The sequence below is a fragment of the Scyliorhinus canicula genome, chromosome 14, assembly GCF_902713615.1.
Source record: "Scyliorhinus canicula chromosome 14, sScyCan1.1, whole genome shotgun sequence".
Taxonomy (NCBI): domain Eukaryota; kingdom Metazoa; phylum Chordata; class Chondrichthyes; order Carcharhiniformes; family Scyliorhinidae; genus Scyliorhinus; species Scyliorhinus canicula.
The window spans coordinates 98,237,241-98,259,158 of record NC_052159.1 but is presented as its reverse complement, the minus strand read 5'-3'; the positions used below and the strand labels follow the sequence as shown (position 1 = coordinate 98,259,158).

The 21,918-nt window shown below is 49.5% G+C and overlaps 1 protein-coding gene across 1 annotated transcript in view; it reads left to right on the top strand.

Moving 5' to 3' along the window:
* Positions 1–21,918, top strand: part of LOC119977838 (short transient receptor potential channel 6-like) — a 128,919-nt gene that overhangs the window by 74,433 nt on the left and 32,568 nt on the right. The window contains exon 7 of the mRNA XM_038819076.1: positions 9,822–10,017. Coding sequence (XP_038675004.1) covers positions 9,822–10,017 — 196 coding nt within the window. The remainder of the gene's footprint in view (positions 1–9,821; positions 10,018–21,918) is intronic.

Genomic DNA, 21,918 nt, shown 5'->3' with positions numbered 1-21,918 from the left:
GGCGCCTGTTCGGGTACACGGAGGGGGAATTCAGAATGTCCAATTCACCTAACAGTGCGTCTTTCGAGACTTGTGGGAGGAAAGCGGAGCACCCGGAGGAAACCTACGGAGACAGGGGGAGAACATGCAGACGCCGCACAGATAGTGACCCAAGCCGGGAATCGAACCTGGGACCCTGGCAATGTGAAGCAACAGTGTTAACCACTGTGCTACCATGCTGCCTGTATTTACCTGTATTTGTGCCATTAGTTCATCTAATTGCAGATGCTTCACACATTCAAATAAAAAACCTTTAATTTCACTTGTTTTTACTACTATTCATTGCATGGGCCATACTCTATGATGCACAATTACTGTTAAATTCTCTGCCCCTTCCTGCCTCACCCTACTTTTCTCCACATTGTCTTGTTGCCTTCAGCTTTCTCTTTGGGTTTCTAAACCCCCATTGTCCCATTTCACCCAAGCTCTCTTCCCACTTCCCTTGTCCCTTCCCCTATCCAGTTGTTTAAAGCCCTGTCCACAGCTCCAGTAATATAATTGCCCAGGACACTGGTCCGAGATGATAATTTAAATGGAACACAAATTCTGATGCCCGAGCCCCATGAATCTAAATCCCTTCTTCCCAGACACTCTTTGCACCATGTATTTAATTCTCTAATCTGTTTGATCCTATGCCATTGACAGATGGCTCAGGTAACAATCCAAAGATTATTAAATGGACACATGCAGTGTGCCGCTGAAAATGCAGAGCCCATAAAATTGTTACTAACCTATCAACTTTCTATAGCTCACTGTTCTTCCAAAGCTTGCACAATGAGATGGTATTTAATTAGTGGGAGTAGTGCTACTTTGTCGAAAAAGAAAATAAGCTCATGGCCAACGTAATGAAACCATTCTGGTGGGTCTTGGCTATGGAGTACAGTGAATCTGAAAGCTCCTGCAAGCTCACACTGAGTACAATAATATTCATGCCATATAATAGTTTTTGACAGAGATGCAGTCACACAGACATACACACTTGATTTGCACATTTTGAGAATGGCACACAGTGGAAATATTGCTTCATTTTGATGGGCTGAGGATTTGCTGTCTTTTTCTGGAAATGAAGGAATGAGAATGAATGAAGGTACAGCCAGTGTCACCATGAAAATCTACACTCTGGCACCATATGCCAGAATCACTATTTGCCCCAAGTACCAGTGAACATAGGCAGTGAGGTTGAGAAAAGTAGGAGGTAGTTCACACTATACAAGTGAGGAGAAACATATAAGAAACCAGGAAATGGTTCTGTTTTTGAATCAGAAACCTGCTTCTGGTGAGAAGCTGATTAAAGTTCAGATTCTCACTGGGTGAGACCTTAATTGACATGGTGACGCATTTCCTGCCCACTTCAAGCTAGTGGGAGCAGCAATGAGGTGGGTCAGATGAATTGTGTGACTCATTTCAGCACCTCACCTCACTGCTGGTTGTCCTAAGGGAGAATCTAAAATTTGATTCAAAGCTTTGCACAGCACCAAAAGAAAACAAAATATCTAAGAGGAGTGCCTGGCACCTAGGGCAGTGCCAACTCTTCCTTCATCAATGCTGACCTGGAGGCTGTGAAGGAAATGTGGAAGGGTCTCTTCGTGGAGGAAGAAAGAAAGAGGCTACCTCCTCCAGCAGCAAGAGACACTTCTCTGTTTGGTATCACCTCCCTCAGTCTCTAAATTACTCTTTTCCTCTTACATCTTTCTCCTGCCTTGATGAATTAACTCTTGCCAGGACTTTACCATTTTCAAAGTCTACATTGGTGCCTCTGCCTGGTACTCCCAGAGAGGGGCCAGTGACCTTGTCCCCAAGGATCCACGTACTCATTGAGGGGATTTGAGTGAAGATTTGAGGCAGCCTGGACTGGCAATAGATGAAGGAGTAAAGGCAGCTGCCAGGAAAGCAAACACAGCTATGGAGGCAGCGCTCGTTGTGATCACAGGCCAGCTAGGCATGGAGGGAAGGGAAATCCTTCTTATTGATCAATCTCACTGGTCACAGATGCCATGATAGATGCAATTGATGATGTCCTGCACCTGGGGGAGTTCACCAGTGGAGATGTAACCCAGTGCCTACTATCCTTGCAAGGTTGTGCCAGTGGTTAAATGAACATGCTGTCCAGTTCTGGTAAGAGGGCCCCAGTGAACAATGAGATTCAGTGGGTGTTCAGCTGTTTTTGAGATGCCACCAAGGTTCACAGGAAAACAAGCTATTCCATTAATTGGTACAGAGGCAGGAAGATTAGTGAATTTGGGCAATTTTTTATGGAGATAACCATATTTTATTGATGGCACTCCAGAAATGCTTTCAGATTATTTGTACAATTGCTGTTCTAATTACATGTTGAATGTTAGCCAAGACAAATGTGTGTCTTGATGGATTTTATACCACACCGAAGAGCAGTCTGGAGCTGCAATTTATGTTGGAAAATGACATCCTCACCTAAGTAAGTCAAAACTTGAACTGAAATATCCATTACCTTAACCATGAAAAGTGGATATCTGATTGAGTACATGTTGTACCCAGATGTAGTAACACATCTACGTTCATGATTAAGTGGCCAACAATTAATTATCTAATATTCCTATTTTGTGAACATATCCAGGCTCATTAATTTCTCACCATATAAAAAAAATATTGGTTGATTATCATTGAAAAGTTTCACTCAGCCACAATCTTTTCTGCCATCTTCAGATCATTTCAAGGCTCCATTAATTATGGATGAGAGCTGGATTATATTGCACTTGAATCTGCCAAGTGCTAAATTCAGTGGTAACATTTTAAGAAGTAGATTGAGTTAGTATCATGTTCATGGTGTATTGTACTGATTTCTTTTCACATTAAAGATCAACCAGCATTTGAGTTATATATAGTTAAAGGGAAGGGTGTGTTGTTGCAACTATACAAGGCATTGGTGAGACCACACCTGAGTTTTGGTCCCCTGATTTGAGGAAAGATGTAGTGACATTGGAGGCAGTTCAAAAGAGATTCACTATTTTGATTCCAGAGATGAGGGGTTTGTCGTATGAAGAGAGATTGAACAGTTTAGGCCTATAATCACCAGAGTTTAGAATAATGAGGGGAGGCCAAATTGAGGTATGGATGAAGAAGACGTGGAGCGGATGCTTCCTCTTGTGGGGCATTCTAGAACAAGAGGTCAGAGTCTTAGGATAAGATGAAGCAAATTTAAAACAGAGTTGAGGAGAAACTATGTCTCCCAAAGGGGTGTGAATCTGTGGCATTTGCTACCTCAGAATATGGTGGTTTTGCGACAGATTAGATTTAAGGAGGAGCTAGACAGATTTTTCGTTGGTAATGGGTTGAAAGATTATGGAGAACGGGCAGGACGGTGGAGTTAGAGGCATGCCAAATCGGATGAGGTGTTATTCTTCCAGTTTGTGTTGGGCTTCACCAGAGCATTGGAGGAAACCCAAGGATGGACATTGTTCAGAGTTTCTTTCAGTTTAGCTAGCGGCATGTGGTGTGAAGGAGTTATAACTATTAACAATAGCATTTGAATCTTTAAAGTAAATCTGTCTGCTGAGAAAACCATGACTTCATTTTCAAATAAACTGAACCTACCCAATTAGTTTAACAATCTTGTGTGATATTCGTAAGTTTGTATTAAGCAAACATAGAAATACAACAATTAAAGCATTTTCTGGAATCTGTCTACATCCCATTTTATCCCCAACTTTTTATCACTCAGTTGGTGTCGCCATAGGACTTTGTGAGTTCAAGATATTTCTTGTTTTGAGTGAAGAAGTGCTTCCTGACATCACCCTTAAATGACCTAACTCCACTTTTAATGATATACCTCTTTGTATACAGGAAACAGTCTATCTGCCCTACTAAGTCAATAAAAATATAAGTTAAAAGATCTATAAAGACAAGAATGGAAAGAAAAACAGCACATTTTGTAACTTTGAAATAAAAACAGGAGGTGCTGGGAATAAACAGTGGGTCTGACAGCATCTGAAAAGTGAAAGCATGGGTTCCAGATACAAGCTTTTCATTAGCATTTAATGAAGTAGAATGGACCAACACAACGAGCAAAAGAGGAAGTAACAGATTAAAATAACGGAAGGAAACAGATCGAATACAAAGAGGCAGTCAATAAGTTTATGAGTTTCCGTGAAGGATTTTTTAAAAACTGGGGTAAAATGTGAAAAATGCTGTGTGATATCAGAAGAGCATCCCAGTTAGATTATAAAATGGTGTTAGAAAGGTCAGAGGGGCGTCAAATACCTCCAAATGAGGAGGAACAAAGGAATAATTGAAAGGGAGATTCCTCAAGGTAAAGTCCCCAAGCTCATAGAAGTGTAGGGGAACAAAGAACACATGGACTTGAAGGAGGCAGCTCACCTTCTCAGGGTAATTAGGGATGGACAATAAATGCTGGTTAAGCCAGAAATGCCCACATCCCATTAAAGAATAAAAAAAATATTTTCGCTGTTCAAAAATTTAACTTGCGGCTGTTCACTAGCAGCAATTACCAGATGGTTTTTACCAAAATAATATTGTATTAATTCTGACCAAAGTATTTACATGTATGTTTTGTTTTTAATTCAGATTTCCAGGATATTAAATGTTTTGTTTTGATCTTTGTTTTACGTTCATTGCCTTTTCTATTCTAGGAATGTCCAGCTTGCAGAAGTTCCACTCTTCCTTCCGGCAGGATTTCCCTTTGCCTCTTTTCTCTCGTTCATCTTCATTGCTTGCTGTTTCCCTCTTCACGTTTGACCAGACATCGTCTCACACTCCCTTTCACAACTAGATCTCTTTTCACAACAGCTTTCTCCGGCTCAGATGTATTCCATGCGGATTCCAAATGAAATTCCATGCTTCACGTTTCAGATCCACCCTTGATTACAGATATTTCCAAGATAATCAGCATTCCTGAAATTACTCCCCTTGCAGTTTTCTAAATTCCACTCTCAATGCCTGGCACTGCCAAATGCACGCTCTCGAGTTTGCTCTTCAGCAACACCGACTCACTATCTGATAGTAGCCTTTGCCTACAGTTCCATTTCATTCTTTGCCATACCTGAAGTAATTTGCGCCGTTTTGGTCTCCTTCCTGAAGGAAGGATATGCCTGTGTATCAGGAGAATGATGGAGAATTACTGGAATCAAGTTTGGGATGAGGGACTCTATGGGGATGGATTGACTAGTCAAGGCCCATGGTTTTCTCTGCCTGTTCGCCACTGGTGCAAATCCCGTTATGGTCGCTAACTCTCGCGTAAGGGCCATAATGGTATTTATGGTGGTAGGATCTCAGTTTCAGATCTTCCCCGACATGAACCTAATGACCATGAAGTTGACTACATTCCAATATTTTTAAACAGCTTCATGCCATTGCTTCTGGGGTGGTCAAATGTCCCCCCCCCCCCCCATGCCAATGGCACCCCCCCCCCCCCCCCCCCCCCCCCCCCCCCCCCACCACCACTGTCAGTGTGAGGGCAAGCTGGCAGGAATCACAACTGGTTTCCAGGACATAACTGTCCCGGGTGATGAGGGGCCTGGTAGGGGAGTTCACCCTGGCACGGCCGGACTGCCACTGCCAACCTAGCACTGCCAAGCATAATAGGTGACCCCCCTCCTTCCCCCATGGGATTCCCTGGAGGCCCCGCTCCGGGTCCCATCCCCTGGCATTGCCAACCTGAAACTGTCAATCTAGCACTACCAAGTTTGAACTGCCAGATTGGCAAATCTGGAGTGAAAACCTGGCAGTGATTCTGGAGAGAAACAAGCTGTTTTTCAAGTCAGAACCTGAGACTTTGCTTTGTTTTTTGAAAATTCAGACCTAGGCCTATATTGCCCGGAGTTTAGAGGAATTGCGATGTGGGCTGGAATTCTCTAGTGGCGGGATTCTCCTTTCCTACCAGGAGCACACCCCCGCCCATTGGTTTCGCGACAGCTTGGGGTGACTTCAATGGGAAATCCCGTTGAAAAGTGGCAGGAATAGAGAATTCCGTTGTCGGTGAACGGTGTGTGTCCAAGAAACACATGGCTGGGGAATCGGAACATCCTGCCCATGATCTTAGTGAAACATATAGGTTGAATTTTGATGTAGTTATGATGACAAACAGTTGTCTTCATTCCCCCTCTGAAACTGATAGCAACTTTATTGGAATCTGCACATGTGTAGGTAAATGTGGAAATCCAGATGTTGCTGGCAGATGTTCTGTGCTTCTGCATATGGCATGCTGTTGCCACAGACTGTTGTTAAATAGAAATCACTGAAGTGATAATTTATCCTTTCATTGTCTCACTGTATAAAATTGTTTAAAAGTTACATTGAGTTTAATGAAGTCTAATTGGTTTTTTTTATATATAAAAGGTTCAAAACTGCTCTATTTTTCTTCTGCTGTCCAGTTTCTTTCATGTGGCCATGAATCATCTAATGCCCTTTACCATTTTAACAGTTTGAAGAATTCTACCCCTAATCATCTCCTTTAGAATATCTATACTTTCTCCACCTCCCATCTCCCATTTCATCTTGAAGTGGCGACATAACGGCCGGGATTCTCCAATTCTGTGGCCAAGTTCAGGCACTCGGCCCATCGAGGCCTGGAGAATCGCCGGGGGGGGCGCTTTCATTGGCCCCTGACCGGCGCAGCGCTAATCCCGCAGGCGCCCCTTCGGGTGCAGGGTCAGAGAATCCCAGCCAACCAGGCCTACCCTGTCAGGCTGAACTGCTCATATTGATCAACTTCTCTTTTGACTTACAACTTCTCTTTTGACCAAACAAAAGATATTTCTATTCCCGGAATCCACATTGGTCCTCATTATTTCTGATTTTGTTTTTGTTGAGATATGAATTATTCTTGTTCCAATCCTGCTCAAGTCCCCTTCCTCGTCTCTTTCATTGGTATGTTGATGACGGTATTTTTATTTCTTGCTTTCAGCTTCCTTGATCATACTTCCTCCCATTCTGTTTCCTCTAAGGACTTCATTCCATACTCCTAGTTTCTCTATCCCTGTCACATCTGTTCTCACAATGCTACCTTCAATATTAAGGCTTCCTATATTTCTTTCCTATTCCTCAACCAAGGATTCCCTCTCCGTGATGTGTCCAAAACAATTTCTATACTTCGGTTTCCAATCCTCTTTCCTCCTTCCCAGAATCAAGATAGGGGGGCGGGATTCTCTCAGCCTACGCCGGGCCGGAGAATCACTGGGCCGGGTGCGCCGATTCTCCGGTGAGCGAAGAATCGACACCATTGGCGGCATCACGGTCAGCGCGGTGCCGGTCGGGGGCCGCTCTACGCCTGGGATGGCTCAAGTGGCCGCAAGAAAATCAGAGTCCTGCTGGCGCCGTCCACGTGTGATCTTACCCGGTGGGACCTCGGCATGCACCTTTTGGGGGCGGCCTGGGGGAGTGGGCTCCAACCCCGGGGGGGCCTCCACTGTGGCCTGGCCTGCAATTGGAGCCTACCAATCGGCAGGCTGGCCTCTCGGGCTGGGGGTCTCTTTTGCTCCGTGCCAGCCCCTGTAGCCCTACGCCATGTTGTGTCGTGGCTAGCGTGGACAAGGAAGCCACAACGAATGCGCGCAACCACGCTGGTCGCAGTGCGCATGCGCAGACCCGTGGCGCCCATTTGACGCCGGTATCGGCAGCTGGAGTGGTGAGGGTCACTCCAGTGCTGTGCTGGCCTCCTGTAGGGCTCGGAATAGCTGCTCCTGGGTTTCCTGCTGGTGCCGACGTAAAACACGACGGCGTTTACGACAGCGTCAACACTTAGCCTCAGGATCAGAGAATCCTGCCCAGGGCTCCCCACGTCCTCAACTTGCAGCCCACCACCCTGAACATTTTATGGACTATCCTCTTCCATTTCCACCACCTCCAGCAACTTCAAAATACATCTTCCCCTCCCTTCAGTATTCCAAAGGAACTGTCCCCTGGGTAACACCCTGGTCCACTCCTAAACCTGCCTAAATAACCCATTCCCTTCCCTTGACATCTTCCCTTTTATCTCCATCCTTCTCACTTTCCAGGGTAAACGCTCCCTCCAGGTTGTAAAGTCACAAACGAGCAATCACTCAGAAGCAATGACCAAAAATACACCATTTATTTACTTTTTCGAATACACTCCTACTCCCAGAAGGGTGTCCCCCACCCGCCCCACTCTGGGTCCGGGTTATTTATGTCCCAAGATACTCTAGGTTAAGTGTGTACCTCTGCCCTCTCATCTGGGGAGATCATTCTCAGATGGGACTGTGGAGCACCTGATGGTGCAGACCCTGTGACCTTGAGTCAGGCTATAACACAGGTGAAGCTGCGATTTATGTTTTCTTTCAATTTAGTGTCGTGTTTTCGCTATTCACAATGTGGCCTCCATTGCTCTGTGGAAATCAAAGCAGTAACACTGAGTTTTGAGTTGCCTACCATTTTAATTCTTTATCCCATTCATTCTGACATTTTCTGTCCTCAGCTTCCTACTCTGTTCCAATGAAACTCACTGGCGGAGTTCAAAGGTTATGTGGTGTAGTAAACCACTGTATTGTATTGTATTGTTGTACTGTTACATGCCTGGGCTTGCCCCTGCTGGCTCCGCCTGTGGCTCCTCCCCTCGGGCTCATGTATAAAGGTGGCCAACCTCCAGCACTGCCCTCATTCTGGGACCGGCTGCCAGCAGGTGTCTTTAAGCTGATTAAAGCCAGAGTTTTTCTCCCGACTTCTCGCCTGTCGTCAATTGATGGTACATCATGCGGCAACTCTCACCTTATTAGATGGAGGCCCTCTCTGGAGCTATAACCCCTCACTTCAAAGTCCTATCCATTCCTTCTCCCACTGAACAATATTAACCTCTCCTCCAATGAAAATTAACATGAGCTTGAGGAATTGCACTTGGTCTTTTGATTAAGCACTCCAGCCTTCTGAACTGAACTTTTGAGTTTAATAGTTTCAGTTCATATCACTGCTCCCATTTTGTCAGACAGCAACTATTGATAATGATTATTCTATTGCCATTTACATATTCTCTTGACTCATTTTTGTTTCTTTACTTGTCCCATTGCCATCTTCTTTTGTTCTGGGCCATCATCAATTTTGTTACTTAATCTCTCTTTTCTTCCACTCTATCATAGACCTGTCCTGTTATTTCCTTCCCTCCAATCTCCCTCCCAGCCAATTTCCCCTGCCTCCATGAGGGCAGCACGGTAGCATTGTGGTTAGCATAAATGCTTCACAGCTCCAGGGTCCCAGGTTCGATTCCCGGCTGGGTCACTGTCTGTGCGGAGTCTGCACGTCCTCCCCGTGTGTGCGTGGGTTTCCTCCGGGTGCTCCGGTTTCCTCCCACAGTCCAAAGATGTGCAGGTTAGGTGGATTGGCCATGCTAAATTGCCCGTAGTTTCCTAAAAAGTAAGGTTGGGGGGGGGGGGGGGTTGTTGGGTTACGGGTATAGGGTGGATATGTGGGTTTGAGTAGGGTGATCATTGCTCGGCACAACATCGAGGGCCGAAGGGCCTGTTCTGTGCTGTACTGTTCTATGTTCTATGTTCTATTTGTGCTTAAATTCTCTCTCAACTCAACTTTTTCCAGTTCTGGCAAAATCTCATCAAACTTAAATGTTAACTCTATTTCTCTCTCCCCGGATGCTGCCAGAGTGCTGAGTATGTCAAGGATTTCTGTTAGTATTTCAGATTTTCAATATCTGCAGTATCTTACTTTTGTAAATAATATTGTATCTGCACGATGATATGTAGCATTTTTATTTGCGTTTTGAATGTGCACTGAATTGATGTGAAAAATGGTCATGTGTTTTTTTTATTTCCCTTGCTGTTTTTCAGTGTTGAAGAAAGCTTTAAAACGTTGTTTTGGGCAATATTTGGATTATCAGAAGTCAAGTCTGTCGTCATCAATTATAGTCACAAATTTATTGAAAATATTGGCTATGTTTTGTATGGCGTATACCATGTGACAATGGTCATTGTCCTCTTAAATATGCTGATTGCGATGATCAATAGCTCTTTTCAGGAGATTGAGGTGATGTTCTAGTTTTTTTAAAAATTGCTTTATGTTGTATGATAAAATAGGCTGATGCTTGATGCTGCTGCGAAAAGTCAAAAGATAATGATTTAATGTGAAATTAATGATTATTATGGAAATGTACTACTTGCTCATAAACGAAAAACAGCTTTGAAGGGTTACCACTGGTACAGGGATGATAGACAGAACACCCCCCTTCTGTCTTGTAAATGTTATAATTGAAATGCTTACTGTAATGTCATAAAAATGCTCTACTTTGGGATTGTGGTGTTAGCCCATGTATTTTAATGGACTTAATTTGACCTTGTCCCTTCAAAATTGCCTTACTTCAATTCAAAACCTTGGTTTGTGAAATTGCCTTCTCATTTTCAAGTCCAATTATCAAATTCCGCACAGCTGAGACCACACGTCAACCACGTGGTCGGGAACTCAGCCCGTCTGGGGTGGAACATTGAGTGAGGGTCTTCAGGTGACATGGTGGGGCTGCCCCAAAGGCGTGTGGCGCGCACCTCGGTGACGCCGTTTCGGAGGGGTGGAGCATATGAAACCTGCGTCAAATAGACGCTCCCCCCCCCCTCCTGGATTCGCCGGGGTCAGGAATGGCACTCGAGAGGTTGACAAGCTGCAGCCCCATATTAACACTCTACTCCCCAATCACACACATCCCAGCAAGCAAGATGTCACTGGTTACACTGGAGCATGCCCATCCCCTAGCCTTTTCCTGTGCTGGGGGGGCGGGGGGGCGTGGTCTGGAGGGACACCCATACGAACCGTGGCACTAAGTTCACAGTGGACAGTCAGCGGCGTGCACCCTTCCATGTGGCGCCCCCTTACCCACAGCCGCTCATCCCCTGTCCCTCCTCCCTTCACTCAATTCCACCAGTCCAGCTCCCCCTCCCCCCCCCTTCGAGGGTCCTACCAGCATCACCACAGGAGATGGTGAGCGGTCGTAAACTGTCCTCAAGACGACCTCACAATTCCGGCCCCTTTCCCTGCTGCCTCTGAGCTTGACCCCAGGTGGAACATGCAGTTGTTCTGTGGGAGCCTGCCCTGTTCCATTCGCCAACGCCCACACCCCACATCACCATCCTCCCATAATTCCCTCCCCCAACTCCCAGCACACGCTCTACACCCAGCCAAGCCCATCCCTCACACCCTTCAGAAAGAGGATTGAGGCAGGTCGGAACGTTGGTGAAATGGTGTTTAATAATGACTATATACAGTTATTGTGCCCTGACCCCTACCACTTACCTTTGTGTGGCACCCATGCCAACTTAACTAGGCTCTAACTTTCTTATTTTATGTGGCCTACCACACCTCCCAGGTGTGACCCCAGACATCACATCGGATGTGGAGGCAGCCTGCTACCTTTCATGCCTTTGCCGGCCGTCCTCTGGAGGGTCTGGACCCGGATGGGCTCGGCCGACTTTCGGGTGTCACAGGTGATGAGGTGTCACTTTGTTTTGCCCATCTGATGTGCCAGTGTCAGGTGGGGGGGGGGGGGGGGGGGGGGGGGGGGAAACTCAGAAGAGCTGAGGTGTTCCCACATCTCATCGCTTCCTCCTACCTCAGAGCGCTCGATGGCCCCGGGCTACTACATGCTGCCAGTCCTGGAGGACTGCTCTTGTCTGAACCAGGGTCTCGATGCCCTCAACCATGAAGCACAGAGACTGGGCTACATCTCTCAGCAAGTGAGTCATTTCCCTCACTGCCTCAGCCATGTCCCTCTGTGACTGGCCCAGATCAGTCAGTGCCTGGCCAATGCTCTCCATGCCCTCAACCATGACCTTTGTGAATGGGCCAAGCTTTGGAGCGCCACAGGAATGTCCATGTGGCCAGGTACATGCCCCAATCCTTGGAGGTCTTGGCCCATAACTGTGACTTCTTGACCTAAGGCTTCCACCGTGGACATGACCCGTTCAGTGTTGGCCTGTGTACCGTGTATTGTCGATATGATCTCCTGCACCTGCAGGCAGTTGGACTTCTCGAGCTACACTTGCAGGTGTTGGAAAGTTGCTGCCACCCCCTCCTGTACATCCTGGCTCTGCATCTTCAGAAGCGCGATACCTGTCCGAAATACAGATATTTCCTGGGATTGGGCAGCCGTCCAACTGTCTGCTCCCTTGTAAGTCCCTACCTTCACCTGATGCGCTGCAGTATGTGTGATGTGTGCACCAGAAAGTGACGCAGAAGACTCTTCTCTAAAATGTCCCACCGAGGTGATAGTCTCTGCGATGGTGGAGGGTGCAGGTGAATACAATGCTGAGAAGTTGGTGTTATCCCCAGACTGGACCTCTGAAGGCTGTGCTGGGGATGTGGCTGCAGGGTGAGGTACCCCAGACGGGCCGGTCTGGTCTGATGGTGATCCTGCAAGACAAAAGACACATGGTGAGTTCTTGGAAAGGGGTGGTCAGGGGGAGAAGGGTGACTCACTTGCTATAGGGACATCATTTTGCATTAGAGGCTTAATTGGTTGTCGCATGCTGACCTCCGCCTCTGAGGTACAGTCTCCTGCACGTGTGGGGATAACGGCCACTGCTGGGTGGGGGTGAAATCCTGGAGGTCCCAGACTCCCCTTCATTCATCTCCTCGGGTGCAGATAAAGGAGATGGTGCAACGTATGGAGGCGAGTTACATGGGATGGGGGGGGTGGTGAGTGGGGGCATGGTCTGTAGCTGGTAGCATGTGTGTGCAAGGATCCTGGCCAAAGAGAGCAATACAGGTCTTGGGTTTTGGTGCAGGGGGGGGGGGAGATATGAGCAGGTGGGTTTTGATTGGTCTCTATGGCAGTGCGTGTGTGATGTGAGGAGGGACAGGGGTTATGCCAGGGGCATAGAGGTGGTGACTCACCTGAGTTGCCCTAAGTGGGTCCTCCATCTACTTGCAGCACTGAGTGCCAGTCCACCTGGTGAGGGTCTCCGCACTGAGCACCTTGGCCACCTCCACTCAGACCCAGTTGATGACCATGGGCCGTATCCTCCTGCCCACCCTGAGGAAGGGGGTTTCCCGCCTCCTCCACCGCATCTCTCCAGCTCCACATCCGCCAAGTGTGGTATTGTTCTTCATGCAGCCATCTTTCTGGCTGTAATGAGAGTGTGTGGGGAGTTGAGTGCTTATAAGCAGCTCCAGCTTTGCCAAGCTCTCCAGCGCCAAGTCCGACCCAGCCAATCTGATGCCGGGGAAAATGAGAATTGCTCTAGATTGATGTGGGCAGAGTGCTGGCCAATCGGTATGTCCTGAATTGCTCTGGAAATAGTGCCTCCAATGGGAACCCAAACCTCATGCAATTTAGTCCCGGCGTCAACACTTATAGCGCAGTTCTCCGGCCTTGTTGTGCTCTGGCAAAACAAGGCCAGTGAATAGCAGGAGAGGCCGAAACGAGAACTGTGCCAGGCACCAAACAGTTTCTGACGCAACTGGCCTGCTTCTGTAAGGAAAATTGAGATCTTGCTGTAGCGTGGTGAGAAACCAATTATCACCACTTAAACCCTATTTCTATGCAAGTAATAGGATCCACTCCTTATCCAATGGCCTTCCATGATTCAGCAGCCCCAACAAGTACTCGCATTGGCGCCAATTAGTACTCTTTTTGCAAAACATGAACCTGGTGGAAGGACTTCTGTGGGACCTAGGAGGTGAGTATCTATCTTTGCTCACAGGCAAAGAGACCGGGGTGCTGGGCTTTCCATCCCAGTGCTCGGTGGGGACGGGACTCGCTGCTGGGAGTGGTTGACCCGATGGCAGGGTGTGGAGGAGGCTCTGGGGGCCAACCAGGGTCAACCGCACGTGGAACCACCATACCAACCCCTAGATCATGTACATCCATTCCTGGGGCAGCCCTTGTCCCTGGCCGTCTGCCCCACCAACCACCCATAACCCCATTGATGCACCGTCAATTGGACTCGAGTCGTAGTGAAGTTCCAAACAACAGGCTAGATGAGAGCCCGGCAGAGGTCGTACAGAGAAAGGCTGACTGCCAGCCGGTACGAGCTCTTATTCCCCGCCTTGTAGGCGGAGCTACCAACCTCTCAGCCAATCGGTGGGGTGACCAGCCACAACCAATTAGCAGAGAGGCACATGACTTGCCTGGGCCAATGGGCAGCGAGGCTGCTGTACCAATGGCAGCTTGGTTCTAAGGTAATATGATCTCTCTAGCCATACTACCACATTCACCCCTTGTTGAGAAAGAAGCGGGGGGGGATGGGAAGGAGTGACGGAGAGACGGGGGTAGGTGGTGTATGTCCTATAAAACTGGTGGTATGACTAGAGACCTTCTCAGGTAGTACCGAGGTAACTATGGCTGCCCACTGGCCCGCGACGAACGTGTAAGAAAACCATACTATATACAGTGTTCAGGAGAAAAAAATAACAATAACCATAGTAATAATAATAAAAAAACACAGGCAAGGAACATTATGCAGAACATGAAAGTCCATAAGGTCCATCAAATTGACTCGATCAGCTGGGTGAGTGCCTTCGGTGTCCTGCCGGACCTGCGCAGCGGCGCCGGTGACGTTGGAGCGGTGGTCGTCCGTGACTCCGGGAGCTGCGGTCGTGGTCCTGTGTCCGTACCCCCGGTCGGAGTTAGCGGTAGTCGGGCCGGGGGAAGGAGTTCCTGTGCGCTGAGTTGCAGGGGCGCTGGGGGCGGTTGGGACTGGGGGGAGGGTGTTGGTGCTGGGGGGTGTGGCCGCACTCCGGCGGGTGCCAGGTCCCGAAGGGAGACCGTGTCCTGTCGTCCGTCGGGATACTGCACGTACGCGTACTGAGGGTTCGCGTGGAGTAACTGGACTCTTTCAACCAACGGGTTGGACTTGTGCACCCGCACATGCTTCCGGAGCAGGATGGGCCCGGGGGTGGCCAGCCAGGTCGGGAGTGGGGTCCCAGAGGAAGACTTCCTGGGGAAAACAAGAAGATGTTCGTGAGGTGTTTGATTCGTGGCAGTACAGAGGAGAGACCGAATAGAATGGAGGGCTTCTGGGAGAACCTCTTGCCAGTGGGAGACTGGGAGATTTCTGGACCGCAGGGCCAGTAGGACGGTCTTCCACACCGTACCGTTCTTCCTTGCGACATGTCCGTTACCCCGGGGGTTGTAGCTGGTCGTCCTGCTGGAGGCGATGTCCCTGCTGAGCAGGAATTGACGCAGTTCGTCACTCATAAATGAGGACCCCCGGTCGCTGTGGATGTACACGGGGTAACCGAATAGGGAGAAAATGGAGTGGAGGGCTTTGATGATCGTTGATGTGGTCATGTCGGGGCAGGGGATGGTGAACGGGAAGCGGGAGTACTCGTCAATCACATTTGAGAAATATGTGTTGCGGTTGTTGGAGGGGAGGGGACCCTTGAAGTCCATGCTGAGACGTTCAAAGGGGCGGGAAGCCTTTATCAGATGCGCCTGCTCGGGGCGGTAGAAGTGCGGCTTGCACTCCGCGCAAATGTGGCATTCCCTGGAGTAGGGCAGGTTGTGGGTCTTGATAAAATGAAAAAAGCGGGTGACCCCTGGATGGCAGAGGTCCGCGTGGAGGGAGCGGAGGCCGTCCACCTGTGCGTTGGTGCCGGTACCGCAGGACAGGGCATCGGAAGGCTCGTTGAGCTTCCCAGGACGATACAAGATATCGTAGTTGTACGTGGACAACTCGATCCGCCACCGCAAGATCTTGTCGTTCTTTATCTTGCCCCTCTGTGCATTATCGAACATGAAAGCTACTGACCATTGGTCTGTGAGGAAGGTAAACATCCTGCCAGCAAGATAGTGCCTCCAATGTCGCACAGCTTCGACAATGGCCTGTGCCTCCTTTTCCACCGAGGAATGGCGGAGTTCGGAAGCGTGGAGGGTCCGGGAGAAAAAGGCCACGGGTTTGCCCACTTGGTTGAGGGTGGCCGCCAGAGCTACATCGGACGCATCGCTCTCAACCTGGAATGGGAGGGACTCGTCGATAGCGCGCATCGTGGCCTTCGCAATGTCTGTTTTGATGCGGCTAAAGGCCTGGCGGGCCTTCATCGACAGGGGGAACGTGGTGGATTGGATGAGTGGGCGGGCTTTGTCAGCGTAGTTCTGGACCCACTGGGCATAATAAGAAAAGAAGCCCAGGCAGCGTTTGAGGGCTTTGAGGGAGTTGGGAAGAGGGAGTTCCATTAGTGGGCGCATGCGTTCGGGATCGGGGCCTATCACTCCGTTACGCACTACGTAGCCGAGGGTGGCTAGACGGTCGGTGCTAAACACGCACTTATCCTTATTATGCGTGAGGTTAAGGAGTTTTGCGGTACGGAGGAATTTTCGGAGGTTGGTGTCGTGGTCCTGCTGGTCATGGCCGCAGATGGTGACATTGTTGAGATACGGGAAGGTTGTCCGTAAACCGTATTGGTCAACCATTCGGTCCATCTCCCTCTGGAAGACTGAGACCCCATTCATGACACCAAATTGAACCCTTAAAAAGTGGTAGAGTCGCCCATCCGCTTCGAACGCAGTGTACTTTCGGTCACTCACACGGGTGGGGAGCTGGTGGTAGGCGGACTTAAGGTCCACCATGGAAAAGACTTTGCACTGCGCGATCCTGTTAACCAGGTCAGAGACACGGGGGAGAGGATGAGGATACTCGTCCAGCTGCGTAAACCTGTTGATGGTCTGACTGTAATCGATGACCATTCGGTTTTTCTCCCCAGTCTTAACCACCAGCACTTGTGCTCACCAGGGACTGTTGCTAGCCTCTATGACTTCTTCCTTCAGCAGCCTTTGGACCTCGGACCTGATGAAGGTCCGGTCCTGGACGCTGTACCGTCTGCTCCTGGAGGCGACGGGTTTGCAATCCGGGGTGAGGTTTGCAAACAGGGAAGGGGGGTCGACCTTGAGGGACGCGAGGCTGCAGACAGTAAGGGGGGGAATAGGGCTGTCGAATTTAAAGGTCAAACTCTGCAGGTTGCACTGGAAGTCCAGTCCAAGAAGTGCCAGTGCGCAGAGGCGGGGAAGGATGAGGAATTTATAGTTTTTAAAAACTCTCCCCTGGACCGTGAGGTCTGCTACGCAGCACCCGGTGATTTGGACTGAGTGCGAACCAGATGCCAGAGCGATTTTGTGCTTTACAGGGTGAACGGGGAGCGCGCAGCATCTTACCGTGTTGGGGTGGACGAAGCTCTCTGTGCTCCTGGAGTCCAGTAGGCAGCTCGTCTCGCAACCGTTGAGGTGGATCTGTGTGGTCGCCGTGGAAAGCGTGCGGGGCCGTGACTGATCCAGAGTCACCGAGGCGAGTCGTGGCAAGAACGCGGAGTCGTCATCCAATATGGAGTAATCGCTTGTGGGGTCTTCCGTGCCGATCCAAGGTGGCGGCGCCAGTCGGCCGCACGTGGTGGGGGATGAACAAGATGGCGGTGCCCGGGGGTCGCACGTGGAGTCGGGGGCCAAAGTGGCGGAGCCCGCGGGCTGCACGTGCCATCGGGGGCCCAAGATGGCGGCGATTGGGAATCACTCGTGGCGGTGGGGGCTGGAGGCAGCGAGGTCAGCGGGCCGCACGGGGCTGTAGGGGAGTGCAGGGGGGGCCCCCTGCGGTTGCTGTCTGGGACGGCAGCGACCAACTTGGAGAGGCAGACGGCCGCAAAATGGCCCTTTCTTGCCGCAGCTCTTGCAGACTGCGGTGTGGGCCGGGCAGCGCGGGCAGGGTGCTTGGCCTGCCCGCAGAAATAGCAGCGGGGGCCCATGGCCCTACTGGGGCGACCTGCAGCGCAGGTCTGGGGGTCCGAGTTGGCGGGGGTGAGGGGCATCGTGTGCCATGCTGCCCAAGGGGCTGCATCATGGTCGGGGGCATACGCGCGCACGTTGCAGTCAGCGACCTCCAAAGAGGATGCAAGGGTCTGTGCCTCAGTGAGGCTGAGAGCGTCCTTCTCTAACAGTCTCTGCCATATTTGGGGTGATTGCATGCCCGCCACAAAGGCATCCCTAATCAAGAGTTCGGTGTGCTCTGCAGCAGTGACCTGTGGGCAGGCACAGTTTCTCCCTAGGACAATAAGGGCCCGATAGAATTCATCGAGGGACTCACCGGGGAATTGTTGCCTTGTTGCCAGGAGGTGCCGCGCGTAGACTTGGTTTACTGGCCTGATGAAGTGTCCCTTTAGGAGATCCACAGCGACATCATAGTCCAGTTCGTCCTCTATCATCGAGTAATCGGCGGTGCCCACGCACGAGTGGAGGATGTGGAGTTTCTGCTCCTTTGTTGGTTGATTTTCTGCAGTAGTGAGGTAGCTGTTAAAGCATGCCAGCCAATGTTTAAAAGTTACTGACGCGTTTGCAGAATGCGGGCTGATTCAGTGGCATTCTGGCTTGATCCATAGTTCCATTTTCAAAGTCTAGCGTATTAAACTGATGCACCATCAATTGGACTCGAGTCGTAGTGAAGTTCCAAACAACAGGCTTTAATGCGCTAGATGTGAGCCCAGCAGTGGTCGTACAGAGAAAGGCCGACTGCCAGCCGGTACAAGCTCTTATACCCCGCCTTGTAGGCGGAGCTACCAACCTCTCAGCCAATCGGTGGGGAGTCACATGACCAGCCACAACCAATTAGCAGAGAGGCACATGACTTGCCTGGGCCAATGGGCAGCGAGGCTGCTGTACCAATGGCAGCTTGGTTCTAAGGTAATATGATCTCTCTAGCCATACTACCACACCCATCAACTGCCGAGGCCTCAGGCCGTGCGGCTGAAGGCTATCGCTAATAGGGAATTGGCTATCAAGGTTAAGTGAGCACTTGACACAACCCAAGTGGATTCCCGTGGGTGGCCGGGCCAGGCAGCATGTGGGAGTCAATGACTAGTATTCCAATCACACCTTCATGCCTGGACACTGTGCTTTAACACTGTGGGAGGCAACACCACACACGTAACAGCCAACACCCAAACACCCAGGGGATGAGACACAGCTCCGGAGACATGTCCACGGCCGAAGGGTGAGTGGGTGCCACGGGGAGAGGGAGATGCCTGGAGAGATGAGCCCGGGTTCAGAGGTCGGCCAGCATTGCGGTGGAAAGTGACAGAGGCATCATACTGGTTGTGCACAAGGGTGTTTTGTGTAACAATTCTGCACTCTCACAATGGTGCTCCCCCTCCCCCATCTCCCCCTTCACTCCCTACCTCCCCCCCCCCCCCAACACCCTCCTCCCCTGGTGCCCTCAGTGACGCTCAATATGCTTGGCCTTCCTAGCTCCACCGCTACGTCTAGGTGTGTCCCAGGATGCACATCAGAGGTGGAGGCAGCCAGCTGCCTACCACGTCCCGTGGCCTTCTATGCCCTCTGGCGGGTGTCCTTTGGGGGCTCTGAGGCCGGAGGGCCACGGCTCATTGTCGGTGGCACATGCACAGCCCTGACCCAGGTGCTGACTGTGAGATGCTGGTGGCCACCGTCATCACTCCATAGGATGGGTACGGGTTGGCATCCAGCACCCCATCCTCCCGGTCGGTATCCGAAGGGCCCTGGGGTTCACGTAGGATGGAGGGGCAGCTGGTTCGAGCCCCGGCTGCCACTGCGTTATCTGGCTCTGCCAGTCCTGGCAGTTCCCCTTGGTCCGCACCATGATGTCGACGCCCTGGGCAATGCTCCTCAGTGATTGGGCTATGCTCTTCAGCACCTCGGCAATGCCCACCTGCAACTGTGACAAACTCCGCAGCACCGTGGCCATTGCCATCTGAGAGCGGGACATGTCCCGCAGAACCTCATCAAGGTCAGCCTGGTACTGGGTCACATCCCCGAGCAAGGTGGATATTCTGTTGAGATCCTCAGCCATAGTAGGCAACGACTGCACAATGCCATGTACATTTCCAGGAATGGTGCCGACGTCGTCACCAGGCTCTCCACGGTAGTCGTCACCCTAGCAGTGTTGGCCTCAGTGCCAGGCATTGCTGGTGACATCTCCTGCGCCCGTAGCCTCTGAGACTCCTCCAATCAGCTTTGGACCTGCTCGAGTGTTGCTGATATCACCCTCTGAATTCCCTAGCTGCTCCCTAACGTCTCCATCAGCTCCGGGATATCACATTCCACAGGCTCAGCATCTGGCTGTGACCCAGATTGGTCCTGGGCTCCAGAGACATCTGACTGCTGTCTCGCCTGGGGGTTCGGGAATGGTTAAGTGGCCCAATTAACGTTGAAAGTGTTGCCAGCCTTGCTGGACAGTGCACCAGGAAGCTCGAGACAGTTCCCACTTGCTATCATACTTTGAAATCTTTCCAGAGAATCATGCCTTTAGTCTATCAAAGGGAGAAACACGTAATATATTTTTTATGAATGTGTTTTGCACAGTAAAAGGATAAAAATGCTTTCATAGGTTAAAATAACAATATAGTCCATACAACTGTCTGTAGTAATAGTGGATGAATTTTTAATAGATTTTTATTTAAATTCCACTGTACTATCTTTAAAGTAGGGCACTAAACCATTTTATGTTGATGTCATGCTGTAAAATTCTATTAAGATCCATAAAATGATTTAAAATAACATTGTAACTCTTCCAGAAAAAATATTTCTGGTTTGAAAGGCAAGATTACAGTGAACTCTGTGCTGGGAAATATACAAATTAAAGTTTCAGATACCTTTCTGAGGCAACTGCTCTCAGATGCATCCCAGCCCAGAAAATAAATGCCGCCCCTTAAGCACCCAGGTCTCCTGTTAATATGTTCTACTTGCGCCATTGTGGCAAGTTATTCCTTTGCATGTGTTAGGATTCGCCTAGGATGATCAAGTTGATTGAGGACTGGATTTTCACAATGACAAAGAACCCCTTTACCATTGCAGAAATGGCAGAAGAGGCTGAAATCCGAAGGTCCTACTGTGAACACGACACCAACCATTTTTATGGAGTTGGGAAGGGGCTGAATTGGGATTTGTCCATGCGCATTTCACAGAGGCAGCTGCCCATATAAAACAGCAGCTGCTGTTCAGATCTGATTTCTATTAGTTGGATAACATAGCGTGTGCAGATTAGATCTGGAAAGAGCAGGTATAAACTTTGCCGAGTCCTTTGAAGAGGTGAAGTACACCTTTAGAAAAGTAGAGTACCCCTTTTGATATAGTCCTGAGAAACTTTTAGGGAAAATCAGGTGCCCTTTGGCAGAGGTAAGTTATCATTTGGGAGCAGTAAAGTGCCATCTGGGATTGTTGAATATAGACATGAATGTGCGTGAAAAGTCCATAAACTCATTGGAATTGTCAAGAGGTCTGTCAAAGACAAGCGTGAAAAGCAAGTGCTAAAAGGAACTGTCAACTTGTCAAAAGGGCGGCATGGTGGCAGAGTGGTTGGCATGGTGGCACAGTGGTTAGCACTGCTGCCTCACCGCTCCAGGAACCCGGGTTCAATTCTGGCTTCGAGAGTCTGTCTGTGTGGTGTTTGCACTTTCTCCCCCTGTCTGTGTGGGTTTCCTCCAGGTGCTCCGGTTTCCCCCCACAGTCCGACTATGTGCAGGTTAGGTGGTTAGGCCATGCTAAATTGTCCTTTGGTGTCCAAAAAGATTCGGTGGGTTACGAGGATAGGATGGACACGTGGGCTTAAATAGGGGCAACTTTCCAAGGGCTGGCACAGACTCGATGGGCCAAATGGTCTCCTTATGCACTGTAAATTCTATGATTCTATGAAAACATTAAAACTCCTGCCTTTTAAATCTTTGAAAGAAAAACTTGTGGAGTGTTAAAACAAAATCATTGCTTATTATTTCTTCTGTCTTTTGATATAAGCCTGAGGATTTTCATTTCTCTATTCGTGCTGCATAACTGATTTCACAATTTTCCAGTGTCACCTTAGGGTGCTGTCATTTCACAGTTTGATTGACAGCTCCAAGTTTTTGTAGACTCTTTGAAATGGGGCAACGAATTTCAACGTTCCTTCTTATACAGGATTAAGCATTTGAATAAAATAGCTTTTTTTGTGA